The sequence below is a fragment of the Choristoneura fumiferana genome, chromosome 11 (genome assembly GCF_025370935.1).
Source record: "Choristoneura fumiferana chromosome 11, NRCan_CFum_1, whole genome shotgun sequence".
Classification (NCBI taxonomy): Eukaryota; Metazoa; Arthropoda; class Insecta; order Lepidoptera; family Tortricidae; genus Choristoneura; species Choristoneura fumiferana.
Window position 1 is genome coordinate 17,809,149 of NC_133482.1, and position 14,558 is coordinate 17,823,706.

At 57.0% G+C, this 14,558-nt stretch overlaps 3 protein-coding genes across 3 annotated transcripts in view; 1 reads left to right on the top strand and 2 right to left on the bottom strand.

The window, feature by feature from the left end:
- LOC141433029 (nuclear pore complex protein Nup133-like) overlaps positions 1 to 48 on the top strand; it is a 4,917-nt gene extending 4,869 nt beyond the window's left edge. Inside the window, exon 6 of the mRNA XM_074094860.1 lies at positions 23 to 48. Within this exon, the coding sequence (XP_073950961.1) occupies positions 23 to 48 (26 nt within the window). The remainder of the gene's footprint in view (positions 1 to 22) is intronic.
- A 41-nt stretch (positions 49 to 89) lies between these two features.
- On the bottom strand, positions 90 to 1,465 carry LOC141433030 (uncharacterized). Its single transcript, XM_074094861.1, has 3 exons — positions 898 to 1,465; positions 193 to 836; positions 90 to 131 (listed from the first exon to the last, which is right to left on the bottom strand). Exons 1-3 carry the CDS (start codon positions 1,463 to 1,465, stop codon positions 90 to 92), a joined length of 1,254 nt encoding a protein of 417 aa, XP_073950962.1.
- Positions 1,466 to 7,348: 5,883 nt separating this feature from the next.
- Positions 7,349 to 8,114, bottom strand: LOC141433032 (uncharacterized). The gene is made up of 2 exons (XM_074094862.1): positions 7,683 to 8,114; positions 7,349 to 7,627 (listed from the first exon to the last, which is right to left on the bottom strand). Exons 1-2 carry the CDS (start codon positions 8,112 to 8,114, stop codon positions 7,349 to 7,351), a joined length of 711 nt encoding a protein of 236 aa, XP_073950963.1.
- Positions 8,115 to 14,558: the final 6,444 nt, after the last annotated feature.

Consider the following 14,558-nt stretch of genomic DNA (forward strand, 5'->3'; position numbering starts at 1 on the left):
GACGAGGCGCCCCTCCTTCCAGCACCTAGGGAAGCTCCCTGCGGCTAGACAATCGTCGAAAAGCGCGCAGAGCCGGTCCCCCAGGTGCTTCAGGGCGATCGGCAGGATCTTGCCGGGAACCCCGTCCGGTCCTGGTGCCTTGCGGTACCCCTTGAGCCGGCTGACCGCCCTGTACAATTCTTCCCCCGTTACTGGGGGGGCTTCAGGGGGGTCCTCTGGCTCCTGCATTGGTGCCGCCATGCGCGGTGGTTCAAACGGAAGGCTTTCTGGAAACAAGCCTGAAACCACCGCGCTCAGGACTGCCGGCTCGAAGTCCTCCGTGGCGGGGGCCACCTTCAGTTTTGCCCGCACCATTCGGTACGGGCGTCCCCAGGGGTAGGCATCCAGAGTACTCAAAAACTCCGTGTACGCGGCGTCCTTGGCCCGAGAGATGGCCGCCGAGAACGCTTTTTTAGCCGCTCGGAGAGCCTCTAGCAGGCGCTCCTCCTCCCCAGGCAGGCGGATCCGCCGTCTGCGGCATCTGGTGAACGCGCGTCGGGCAGCGTCACTGGCGATTCTCAGGTCCGCAAGGTCCTGAGACCACCAGTACACTCCCTCTCTGGGGGCGAACTTTTTCGCCCGGGGCATTCCGGCGTTACAGATTGCCGTCAAGTCTCGGCGGAACTTGACGGCTCTTTCCTCGACTCCCAGAGACTGGGGAGGGTCAGCGGCCCATGCCTGCACCACCGCAGCCTCCTCCGCCCGATCCCGGTCGAGGCGGGACAGCACCCATCTCGGAAATGCCGCCTCTTCCATCTGCCACCCGAGCTCGCGACCCAAGGGGCGCTTTGGAGATCCTGCACCTTATGTAGAGGTGATCAGACAGGGTCTCCATTTCCTCCAGAACGCGCCACTGACTGACACGTGCGCCGATAGCAGGGGTTGTGAACGTTAAGTCCACAATCGACCCCCCCTGCTGCCGGACGCAGGTGTCAGCGCGTCCTATATTCTGCAGAACTAGGCCGACCGAAGCGGCCCAGTCCCGCAGAAGTGCCCCTCTCGTGTCTGTGACAGGGGAACCCCAAGCCGCACATTTGGCATTGAAGTCCCCCATCAAGACCACCTGAGACGGTGATGCTCTCCTCACTACCGGCTCCAAGGCCCCCAGGAAACGCTCAAATTCCCTGAAGGGCCTGTTAGGGGAGAAGTAGACACCAATGATGACTACCTCTCCCCAGTTGGCTGCCGTATATCCGGCGCCTCTTTCTCTCAAGGAGAGGCGGTGCAGTCCTGCAGTCGGCACCACCACACCCACAGAGCCCTCCGTATCCCCAACCCAGTTTGGATGGGAGGGAACGAGGTAGGGCTCTGCAACAACCGCCACGTCGATGCGCCACTCGGCTAGGACCTGCATGAGCAGGTCTTGAGCACGAGCCGAGTGGTTGGCATTCGTCTGCAAGAGTTCGTAATGCAGGTGTGCTGGCATTAAGACACCTGCATTACGTTCTCCTCACCGGCCAGCTGGCTGCCACGGTTGGGTAGGGCCCGGGTCGAGGGGGCCTTACTTTTGATCGAGGGGGGGCAGCACTTTTGGTCCCCCCATCACGTGTGCGTGCGAGCGGCCTGCTTGCGCGCAGACTGCGCATTTCGGCGTGGCTTCGCAGGCCGCCGCCAGATGGCCCTCCTTGCCGCAGCGGAAGCATTTGGCCCCGTGATCCGCTTCTGAGGGGCACAGGGCCCTGGTGTGGCCCAGCGCCATGCACTTGTAACAGCGCATGGGCAGGGCCTCCACCGGCTTTATGGTGGCTGTGGACCACCCCAAGACCACTTTGCCCTCCTTTGCAATGGCCTTGGCGGCCACGGCAGGGCACCGAATGAGGGCAGAGGCTTGCCCCCAGGGGCCTGCCCTTATCGTCCCCACCTTCACCACTTCGGGAGTGCAACGGCCGATTGCCGCCAAGACTCCGGCAATCTCCTCCCGACTCACCGTCTCGTCCATGCCGGAGATTTTTAGTTCAGCAAGTTTGGTGGGCCGGGTGACGTCCACAGAGTCGCCCACGGCCGCCCGAAGCTTTTCTGCTAGGCGGTCGGCGCTCGCATCGGGGTTTTCTCCCCCCACCTCCAGCATTTTGGAGCCAGTCATGGTCGTCCTGACCTTGACCGACTCCAGCCCCACATCAGCTAGTTTGATAGAGGTTCTGGCCTTCACCAGAACCTCAGAATAGCTCATTGTGGCTCCCTCCTTAATCGTGAGCACCACCGCAGCAGTGCGGGGTGTCACAATTTTTAGCGCCTTCGTTGGTGGCGCTTTAAGTGGGGCAGGAGTCTGGGCTTTTCCCTTCACCGCCTTTGCCTTTCGGCCTACCACCTTTGTCCAGGGCGCTTCCGCCCCGAAGGTGGTGTTGGGAATCGGCTCTTCCTGTCGGCTTATACCGGCCACCGGCTGACTCTGAGTTTGTGGGCCCCGGATAGGCCCATTTTTAACCCCCATCAGTGTGCCCGCGACTTCCTTCCCTGGCTGGGGCTGGGAGTTGGGGGTAGTTGCCGCCTTTTTGAGCTGATGCCCTGCCTTAGCCCCTGCCGTTGCCTTTTTAGGCATAGGTGAGGGTTGCGGCTCCCGCATGGCGCCAGCAGCCAGGTTTGGCTGTGTTCTCGGACGAGCAGGTGGTTCCTGACGCCTGTCAGCTGCGAGCGGAGGTCTCAGGACCGGCTCCGGCGGGAGGCGCGCCTCTAGCTCACCCAGGCGGGCATTGATCATCCCGCCAAGAGAGACCCGAAGATCGCGCCTCAGCTCGTCTATGACCTCTTTGAGGTCAGCACCCGCCGTCTCCTTGGCCACCTTAGCAGTACCTGCTCGCGACTTTTCAAAGGCCATTTTAAAGGCCCTTAGTTCCGCGCGGACAATGTCCAGCTCTCTAGCAAGCCGGTCATTATCCGCGCGGAGACGGCGGTGCTCTTCGGCCGGAGTGATCGTGCGCAGCGCCTCGACTGCGTCAATAACTCCGGCGGCGGCATTGTTAATGGCTCCCCAAGTGGTGCCCTTTATGTGACCACTCTTTTTGATTTCGGCCTGGATAGTGGCCACATTCAGGAGTGCCTTTGCTGCCAGGGTCTCCTTAGTTTGCGCCTGGGGTGTGTGTGGCACCTCGTCTCTATTGCTCTCATGAGCCCCTCCCAGGTCGCGGTAGCTCGGGCGGTAGCCCGGCCCTTCGTCCAAGTCCTCGTTGGCAGCGTCAGCGCTTCGCTCCTCGAAAGTGCTTTCAGCTGCAGCCAGAAAGTGGCTGTTCGTTACAGGGCGCTTGTCGCCCTTACGCGAGGTTCCAACTTTGGGCGCGACAGGCCCCACAGACACCGGGCTTGTTGGCCGTTTCCTCGAAAGACTGCCACTTGGGGAGTCCCCGAGGAACACCTCTGGACGGTCCGTCCCAAGCACCGTTCGAGAAGACGATGCTGCGCCCTCCTCCTCCGAGTCGGACGCATCCGACATATGGACAGGCATGGCGGGGCTCTGCTTGTTGCCGTCCTCCCCTCCCAGCCCTTTCGCAGTCCTTGCATTTCCTTTCGAGTGGGAACGAAGAACTGGGAAGTCCAGCCGATAAGTGCCGGCATCTACTGCAAAATTCCCCTTGCGGGAACTACCGCTGGGGGCAGCGCGCTCACCACGCGCAGGGTTAACCAGTGAGCTGGTCTTCCCTCCCCCCTTACTCCCCCCCCCCAAAGACAGGTCCTTCTGGGGGTTGGAGCCAACCCCCTTCCCAGAACTGTCTTTCCCCATAACTACCCCCCCTTTATGGGATTCCAAAAATTGGAACACCCACGGAGCCCTCCCCGGGCTCTTTACCCTCCCCGCCTATAAAAACCCCCCCTTACCAAGTTGGTTTTGCCAGAAGGGCAAAACCTAACTCAAAATGGTCAAGTGCGAACCAGCCAAAATTACCAACTTATCAAAAAGTTGGTACTTTTGGCCAATTTCCCACGAGACTAAGATAGCTAGGAGTTGGTGCGAGGTGCCGTTAGGCGGCGCAAACTACCTCCTATCCAACCCACTAACTATCAAATCCCGGACCGTTGTGGTTTAGACACAATAATTTTTCAAAGTCCCCGACAAACTTATGAAAAATTGTTATTGCGCCTATGGGAAAATAATAGCAATCCACGTTTCACCGAATAACTTCCGAATGGTAAGTTCGAAAATTATTCGGTAAACAACAGTGGATAGTGCTACTATTTTCAAGTATTCCCCAATAAAAAGAATTTACAAAAACTACACCAAAAATTTATTATAGAATTTTGAAAGAAAAATGGCAACTTGTGTTTTCAAAATTACAACCGCAAAACGTGAAGCGTTTTGGGCCCCAATTTCAAAAATTAATTTTGAGTGTTCTAGAGAAGCTAGAGACACGGGAAAAGAACCAAAATGTCGAGTAACTCAAGCAGAAGGCGATGAGCATAAAAGAAGCAGCGAAAACGCACCGGCAAGGACAAAATTCGAGCAAAACCAAGAAGCAAGCCAAAAAGTCAGGTCGAATTTTCCCTCAGTCAGGTCGAATTTTCCCTCAGTCAGGTCGAATTTTCCCTCAACCTAACCTAACCTAACCTAACCTAACCTAACATAACCTAACCTAACTAACCTAACCTAACCTAACCTAACCTTTTTTTTTTTTTTTTTTTTTTTTTTTTTTTTTTTCGGGGGGAAAATGCGTTACGCACTATCCCTGCACCGTGGGGACGATGCAGGGGGTGTATGGGACTCTCCTCTCCCCTTCCTTCCTTCCAATTGGAAGGAAGGAAGGGGAGAGGCCTACCCATTAAAAACCCACGGTATTCCCTAACCAGCCAAGTATGCGGGTGTCATGGGAGCACTGGAAGACACCACGACACCCTCTGGCCGGCCCGGTCTAACCGGGTCCTCCTCTCCGTGAGGGGGATCAGGAATACTCGATTCCCCCTTACCCTTGTGGGTCGCTCTGGCTAGAAGGGGAGCCCCATCCCCACTAGCCGACTCCACTAGGAAAGAATGGCGGCGAATTGTCGTCGCCTTCTTCCCAACCGTCTGCGCCGGAGCGGGTGCGCAAGGGGATCGTTCTCGCGCTCCGCTCCTTCTCCTCCTTCTGCGAAATGATTTCTTCGCAGAAGGAGGCGACGGCCTCCCAAGAGCTCTCGCTCCCCAGCATGGCTTGCACGACGCTGGGGAGCGAGAGGTCGCCACCGATCGCCGCCATCAGGGTGCGGCGCCGCTGGGCCCAGGCGGTACACACTTCGAAAGTGTGCTGCGCGTGTCCTCATCGGCGCCGCACTCGTGGCACGACGCCGTCGCCTCCCTTCCTGCAACCTTATGGAGATACCGCCCAAAGCAGCCATGCCCGGACAGTACCTGCACAAGGCGGAAGGTAAGGGACCCGTGTTCCCTCCGACACCAATCCTGGAGCACAGGGCGGATGGCTTCGATCGTGCGGAGGCCGTACTCAGCCTCCACTAGCTCATCCGCCCAGCGCTCCAGCACCTCTTCCCTCTGGACCTCTCGGGCCCGGGCCAGCTCCTCGGGAGCCAGGGATTCGCCACGTTCCCTGCGTTCCACTTTCGCCTTGTAGGCGTCGGCGAGCACGGCCGCTTCAATCTCCCAGGGGGGAGATCCGGCCAAAGCTCCAGCCGCTGCCCAGCCCACCGTCCGGTAGGCCCGGGCCATCCTTACCGCCATCACCCTTTGAGGCTTGCGTAGCAACGCTTTGGTGGTGGCGGTAAGGGATTCTGCCCATATTGGTGCCCCATATAGGGCCATACTTCGAATGACCCCTGCAAACAAGCGTCTGCAGGGGGCATTCGGTCCGCCTACATTGGGCAGAAGCCGCCCCAAGGCTCCCGCCGCGCCTACGAGTCGGGGAGCCAACCTGCGGAAGTGCTCCCCGAACTCCCATTTCCCGTCGAGGGTAAGGCCCAGATACTTGATGTGGGCCTTCACATCGACGGCCTCCCCATTCAGGCGCAGGGTAGACCCTCGTGGCACCCTCCACCTGGGCCCTCGGAAGCAGAGAGCTTCCGTTTTCGGAAGGGACACCTTGAGACCCAGCGCTTCGATGCGCCGGATCACCAGAGTGGCTCCCACCTCCGCCATCCTCCTCACCTCCTCATACGTGGTGCCTCGGACAGCAACGAGCGTATCGTCTGCGTAACAGACGACCGCCATCCGAGGCAGCACTCTCCCGCGGATGACCCAGTCGTAGCCAACGTTCCAAAGTAGGGGCCCTAGCACGGAACCCTGCGGAACGCCGCAGGCTACCGCCCTGGCCATCCGTTCTCCCCTCTTCCAATGTAGAGCACTACCCGGTCCATCAGGTAGTGCTCTACAATCCTCTGGAGGTAGAAGGGCACTCTGTGATAACGGAGCGCCTCCCCTATCACTCCGAAGGGGAGAGACCCGAAAGCGTTGGCAATGTCTAGAGACACCGCCATGGCTCCCTGGCCTCTCCTGGCCGCATCTTCAGTGAACCCCTTCAGAACGGATAGGGCGTCCAGCGTGGATCGCCCAACCCGGAACCCGAACTGGTTCTCCGCAAGATCCGGCCCTTCGCTCGTCAGGTGGCAGACGATCCGGGAAGCAATTATCCTTTCGAGGAGCTTCCCGGATTCGTCCAGCATGACAAGCGGCCGCCACCCGGAAGGGGAGTCCGCCGGTCTGCTCTCCTTCCGCAGGAGGACCAGGCGGCCCTCCTTCCATGCTCGAGGGAACCGCCCCGTGGCCAGACATTGGTCCATTAGGCTAACGAGGCGGTCCCCCAGGTGCTTGGTGGCTACTAACACCACCTTTCCCGGCACTCCGTCTGGGCCAGGTGCTTTTCGGCATCCCTTTAGCCGACCCGCCGCCCGGATAATTTCCTCGCCCGTTATCGGGGGAATATCAGGGGGCACCTCGGGCTCGACCGTAGGTGGCGCCATCCGCGGTGGCTCAAAGGGCGGGCTGGGTGGAAAGAGGCCCTCCACCACTGCGGCCAGTAGCCCCGGCTCAAAGTCTTCAGTGGGGGGGGACATCTTGAGCTTGGCCCGTACCATTCGATACGGGCGCCCCCACGGATCGTCGTCTAGCGAGGCCAAGAACTCGGTGTGAGCAGAGTCCTTGGCCCGCGCGATGGCCGTCTGGAAGGCGGCTTTCGCTGCCCGGAGTTCAGCAAGCAGCCTCTCCTCCTCACCTGGCACCCGTGTACGCCGTCTTCGGCACCTGGTGAAGGCACGGCGGGCGGCATCACTGGCGGTTCGCAGTTCCGCGAGGTCCTGCGACCACCAGTAGACCCTCGGTCTGTGCGCGGATCGGCGTGCCCTCGGCATGGCTGCGTCGCATATTGCTGTCAGGTCTTCGCGGAACCTGACAGCTCTTTCATCGACCCCCCAAGGTGTTCAGGGGATCGGCGCTCCATGCCCGAACCATGGCAGCCTCTTCTGCCAACTCAAGGTCGAGGCGGGAGATAGCCCACTTGGGGAAGTCTCCGCCCCGCTCACCCGCCGTCCGGGTCTGAGGCCCAAGGGGCGCCTTGGAGACCCTGAACCGAATGTAGGCGTGGTCGGACAGGGTCTCCACCTCCTCTAGGACGCGCCAATCACCAATACGGGCGCCGATGGCAGGAGTAGCGAACGTAACGTCCACTATCGACCCCCCCTGCCATCGAACGCAGAACCAGGCCGACCATTGCCGCCCAGTCCCGCAGAAGTGCCCCTCTCTGGTCTGTGATGGGACACCCCCACGCCGCGCACTTGGCGTTGAGGTCCCCCATCAGGACCACCTGAGCCGGTGATGCTCTCTGTACCACGGGCTCCAAGCCCCCCAGGAATTGCTCGAATTCCCTGAGGGGCCTGTTTGGGGAGAAGTAGACACCTATCACCACTACTTCTCCCCATTTCACTGCCACGTAGCCGGCACCCTTCTCCTTGAGGGAGATGCGCTGGGTGCCAGCTGCGGGTACCACGACGGCCACCAAGCCCTCGGTGTCCCCGACCCAGTTTTGCTGAGGAGGGACGGAGTAGGGCTCAGCAACCACTGCCACGTCAATGCGCCACTCCGCAAGGATCTGCATGAACAGGTCCTGTGCGCGCGCGGAGTGATTTGAGTTCGTCTGTAGGAGCTCGTAATGCAGGCGTGCTGGCATCAGGACATCTGCATCACGAGCTCCTCACTGGCCTGTCGGCTCTGAATTGGGATGGCCCTGGCCGCTGGGGTCCTCCCTCTTACCGTCGGGGGGATGCAGTTTGATCCCCCCATTCTGTGCTTATGCGGGCGGCCAGCTTGGGCACACACCGCGCATTTGGTCACCGCCTCACAAGTGGCCGCCAGGTGACCCTCGATACCGCACCGGAAGCATTTTAAGCCGTGCTCCGCTTCCGATGGGCAGAGAGCCCTGGTGTGGCCCAGCGCCATGCATTTGTAGCAGCGCATGGGCAGGGCCTCCACCGGCTTTACGGCGGCCACCACCCACCCAACTGGGACTTTGCCCGCAGTAGCGATGGCCTTTGCAGCCACCGCCGGGCACCTTACGAGGGCCGAGCCCTGCCCCCATGCACTTGACCTGATGCCTCCGATCTTTATTTTGTCAGAGGCACAGCCACCCACTTTGGCCAAGGCGACGGCCAGCTCCTCGCGGCCAACCGTCTCGTCAAGGCCCGTGACCTTGAGGTCCACGAGCTTTGTTGGCCGCGTGACCTCCGCCTGGTCCCCGATGACCACCTTCAGCCTCTCGGCCAAGAGATCGGCAGTGGCCTCGGGGTGCTCGCCGCCCACCTCCAACATTCTGGAGCCGGTCATCGTCGCCCTTATTTTAACCGACTCAAGGCCGAGTTCAGCAAGACTGATGAAGGCCTTAGCTTTCGCTAGGACCTCCAGCATATTGGTGGCCCCCTCTAACCTAACCTAACCTAACCTAACCTAACCTAACCATGATGAATGGCAATAGAGGACAGCTTGAAAGATAGACGAGAGTGGTAATAGAGGCCGGAATGTAAATTAAGAAATAATAGTTTGTAATAGTATAATAGACAATAAGTTAGTTCGAATAATTTGATGGGTCGGAAACCCGATGGCAAGAAAGAGAAGTAAACAAGAAAGAAAAAGTATGTGGCATGGAAGTACGAGCTGTAGCACAAGCGGGAACTGGAATGTCTGAACAGTTAACATAGGCTCCGATAAATTTGGAGGTAGAGGAAAAAAAAAAAAAAAACCTAACCTAACCTAACCAAACCTCTTTCTTTTTTTTTTGTGACCACTACCAAATCATCCAGGCGAACCTCCGACGTAGCGAGCAGGCCACAAACGAAGTTCTTATAGAAGCCCAGCAAAGGAAGGCGGCAGTAGTCGATGGGTGGAAAGTTCTCGAAGGACTCACCTGCTCGGACCACAACGGCATTACTTTCGGCATAAATCCGGAAACATCAAGAGGGGTAAATATAGAACGCACAACAAGACAATACAACACTAAGAAAGCAAATTGGGAGCAATTTCATGAGAAACTGCTCCAAATTATGCATAAAGACAATCTCACAACACAAGAATTTGACAAAATAAGTAACATATCACAATTAGAAAAAACTATACTAAATCTAAATACAGCCATATCAAACACATGTAAAGAGACAATCCCCAACAAGAAGAAAAAGGAAACAGCCAGACAACACAGCTGTTCGCGGGACACGGCGGGCTCTCCTCATACTTGCACCGTTTTAAGAGCAGGGATAGTCCGTCGTTTCTCTGTGAACTAAATGCGGAAGAGACCATAGTCCACCTGATTCTCGACTGCCCCTTTTTCGCCAGGGATGGATGCGACGTAGAGCATAGGCTTGGTATAGAGGTCAAGGAAGAGAACCTCCCAGAGTTAGTAAGCAACACACATAAAGATACGTTCTTGCGGTATTGTAAAAGTATCATAAGTATAGTAAGTAAGAGAAAAAGAGAGAAAAAAAAAAAAAAAAAAACCTAACCCACAGTCGCTCGCCAGTGGTCGCCACGGTCGGTCGAGGTAGCCATCCGCTCTGATAGAACGGTTCGCCCCTCGCCGCATCGCGCCACTGCTCGCCGCTGCATGCCGCTGCGCGCCGCAACTCGCCGAGTGTCCCGCATCTCTCCGCTTCGCGCCGCATCTCGCCGCATCTCGCCGAGTTTCGCCGCATCGCGCCGCGTCTCGCCGAGTTTCGCCGCATCGCGCCGTTTTATGCCGTTGCTGCCGCGTGGCGCCGCATTTCGCCAAGGCTCACCACATCGCGCCTTTCGCCCGCGCCTTTCGCCGTGGTTCGCCAAGGCTCGCCGCATCGCGCCACTCGCCCCAGTTTGCCAGTGCTCGCCACTGGCCGCTCGCCGCAGCGCGCCACTTTGCGCCACTTGGGTGCGCGTCACTGTCGTCGCCAGTGCTCGCCGCATCGCGCCGCTTGCCGCCGCTCGCCATTGTGTTCGCACTATTATAGCCGAGAGTGTTCACCCCTTGTGATACTGTGATAGTGACACCAAAGTGCTAAAGTGTTGGAGGCGACAGTGATCGCCAGCGTTATTTGTTACTTGGGAAGCTGATTGGTGAGGCACATCACCGTGAGCACTTAAGACCTCTAGCTGTACCAGAGCGACTCAACTTGGAGGGAACGTGCGCGGCAGCAGCAGTGGCCCGGAACCGCAAACACTGAAAAAACGCAAGTCAAAGAACTTTTATTATTATATTATTTTTATTTTATCCTTATTAATAACTCTGAACATTCTGTTTGAATGTCTCTTTTGACTTTTTGACTAATAAGGTGATTTACAGAAGAAACCTAGAACGTTGGAGTCTGCGACTCCACAAGAATATCAAAATAAAAATTAAGATTAAGTTGGTAAACGTGAGCGTTTGTTTTTTGCTTTTTAACATTGTTCTATTTTACAAATTATACAAACCGACAACTTGTGCTCTATTGACCTGATCCCTTATACCGGGAGACTTTTGACTTGACATGTTCGGAATGAGGACCCCGATTAAGAGCCAGACTGGAGAAAGTCAGCGAAACTCAGATATGAATGTAAGGAGAAGTATAGGAGATCGGGAGGCCGCATACATCAACGAAGCACCCATAATGGCACAGGCAGGTCCTTCCATACACAAAACCCCGACTAAGCCGTTGGATAGCCAGCAGATGACCACAAACAAGACTTTTGTGGTGACGCCACCACAAATAGCGAAAAGGAAATATCCAAATCGCACGGCGGAGGCAAGGGCCTGCCTACAAAAAGCCAGGGAGAACTTGGAAGACAGTCGGAATCTAAAGACGGAGATAAAAATAAAGCTAGTTAAGGAGGCGGAATCCGAACCGAGAGGGACCAAAGGGGGCTCGAAGGAGGGAACAGCTGAACCCATAAAAACTGTTATTGCTGCACCCCGGCAGGCTGAAGGTGAGGACTGGTCCCAAAGCTCAGATCTCATAGCAAAAATGAGCAAACAAGTGGAGCTTCTTGCGGAGAATAACAAAATTATGCTGGATCTCCGCGAAGATATCACGCAGCATAAGAGAGCCCTTACGGAACACAAAAAGGGACAAGAGGAGTTCCGACATCAGCAAAACCAGCACATGGAACTGCTAAAAAGTAGCCGGGGGGAGCTGGACTCACTTAAGGAGGTGATAGCTGTGGGTGCCCAGGGAAGGACCTATGCTGAGGTGCTCTCGGGGCGGAGCCAAGGAGAAACCAGTCCAACACTGCACTCTGCGGTCATTACTTCGCAAGACGAAATGGAAACTGGAGAGCAAGTGTTGGACAGAGTCCGGAACACCATTGACGCTAAAGAAGGATGGATCAAGGTGGAGAAGGTGCGCAAAGCTAAAGATAGGAAAGTTATACTGGGTTTCAAGACGAAGGAGGAAAGAGACAAAATGCGAGAAAAGATAGAAAAGGAAGGTAGAGGCCTACATGTCGAGGACATGAAGAACAAAGACCCAATGCTGATCCTTAGGAATGTCCTCGCCGTTCACACCGACGAGGACATTCTGAAGGCTCTACGCAAACAAAACCAGGAGATCTTTGAGGGCCTTGACAAGGAGGAGGATAGAGTTGAGATTAGGTACAGGAGAAGAGCCCGAAACCAACATATCGTGCACACGATAATCAGTGTCTCCCCAAGGATCTGGAGACGATCAGTTGAGCAGGGTAGCGTGCGTATTGATATGCAGCGGATCAGGGTCGAGGACCAATCACCGCTTGTTCAGTGCACGCGCTGACTGGGTTTCGGGCATGGGAAGCGTCTGTGCGTGGAGGCGGTGGACCTGTGCAGCGGAGGATCGCACATGAGAGCAGAATGTGCGGATATGCTGGCCGGGGGGCAGCCTGAGTGCAGAAACTGCGTAAGAGCGAAGATGGACCAACGGGCACACAATGCGTTCAGCGTGGACTGTCCGATTCGAAAGAGGCGAGACGAGTTGGCACGGGCTACAGTAGCTTATTGCTAAGGTGGCCCCGGTAAACAATCACCGCTACAAAATCGTCCAAGCCAACTTACAACGGTGCCAGCTTGCGACCGGGGAGCTACTCATGGAGGCTAAGGAGAAAAAGGTAGCCATAGCCTTGCTCCAGGAACCATACGTGGGAGGAGTGAAGAACATGAGGGGCTACCCGGGCGCAAGAATTGCCCGGATCACCCTGACGGCCTGCACAACGGACATGCTTGACTTGGTGGAGGAATGGCAAATAGTAGAAGGCTTAACAAGCTCGCACCACAACGAGATCCAAACGGAGGACGGACATGAGAGGTCGAAAGAAATTGACATTGAACGGACAACGAGGACTTACAACACAAATAAAGCAAACTGGGACCATTTTCATGAGAAAATGGCACAGCTCATGCTAGACAATGGACTGACCATACAGGAACTGAACAAAATAAACGACAGAGACGAATCAGAACAGATAGCACAGAAATATAAGGTATGCTTGTGTAATATGTGACAATATTAAAAGCAAGCATACGAATAAATAGTCAATAAATATAGCAGTACTATGCTATGCTAGACAACGGACTGACAATGCAGTAACTGAACAAATAAATGACAGACGAATTAGAACTGACAGTACGGAATCATACAAGACAATTACAAATGCGCGTGAACTGACCATACCTAGGAAGAGTACTGAAGACAGACGTACCGTACCGTGGTGGACTGAAGAGCTTGCCGAAGTGAAAGCAAACTGCTACCGGTCTTACTTGGGAGACAGAAATTGTACACCGCACCCTCGCCGTTGGTAGCCATAGGTAGCCACAAGTAGACCAACACTGGTGCTGTGAGGGAGAAGACGTGGGCTGGTGCTGTTGTTGAGAGGGTTGGCTCGCCATTTCTCGCCAGTTCTCGACATTCGCGCCGCAAGTTGTTTTGTGCTCGCCATTGCTCGCCGCGTCTCGCCGTTTGGCTAGCCACTCCTCGTCGGTTTGCTCGCCACATCTAGCCGCGTCTCGTTGCGGGCTGATTGGGCTCGCCATCGCTCGCCGCACCTGCGCCTCGCCAGTGGCTCGCCACTACTCGCCGCGACGCGCCGCGAGCTGATTGAGCTCGCCGTTGCTCGCCGCACCTAGCCGAGCGGGTCGCCACTGCTCGCCGCGCCCTGCCGTGGCCCGCTGTGGGTCGCTGCTGCTCACGTTATAGAACCGCGGCTGCGCCTAAGCCATCTAGAGGAGCCGTGTCCAAGGGAGAAACCTCTGCCTGCTGATATAACAGTGCTAACAAATAATCAAAATGGAATGTGAAAGACCCGATCAGGCATCCTGCAGGAAGATGAGGGGAGAGTTAAAGTGGCACGAGGAGACTCTCGGGACATTGGCTAAAGTGTCGGAGAGCCAGCAGGCCACTATCACGAAGCTCATAGAGAAGAATCGTCAGCTCGCTGAGGAGGTGCGTCGGATGGGGGCGGAGTCGAGTGTGGCCCACTCTGTGGGAGGTCCCGGAGGGGGGGGCGCGCCGGTGGTGGACGTGGGGATCGAGGAAATAGTGCAGGAAATGGGTTTACGGGGGATGCCCCTCTTCTTTCCCCGCTCTCGGGAGGAGAGGAGTCGGGAGCCTCTTCAACAAGGAGCGCGAGCGCGGAGTTGGGTGGGGCGCCTCCTCTTCCCCATATGGAGCCGGGGGGAGGGGCGCGCCCTCCCTCGACTGGATGCGCCGACCTGGCCCGGGCAGAGCCGGTGGGGGGACAGACGTGCATCTTGGACACAGAAGAAACAAGAAGTGCCCTCTCTTCCTGCTCGCTGGTCCCTCAGTTGCCTGGGGGAGAGGAGGTGCTGGCTGTTCAGCTGCCCCGCTGCCCCGCTGGAGAAGCGTTGGAGGGGACAGGGAAGACTGTTCCGGAGGAGGGGTCCGCGGCCCATATGGATGGCTGCCCCTTCCTCCCCTCATCATCGTCGGAGGGAGGCAGTTCTTCGGATGTGGACTCGGACCGTGGAGGACCGATGAGCATGCCACTGCTGACGCCGAGCGTCCCCCCTCAACTCTCCCAGCTGCCTGTGGCCAAACTCACAATGCGGCTGTCTGGCGCGGGGACCCCCACTGGAGAAGTGCTGGAGAGGACAGAGAGTGCTCTTCCAGAGGGGGAGCCCGCGGCAAAC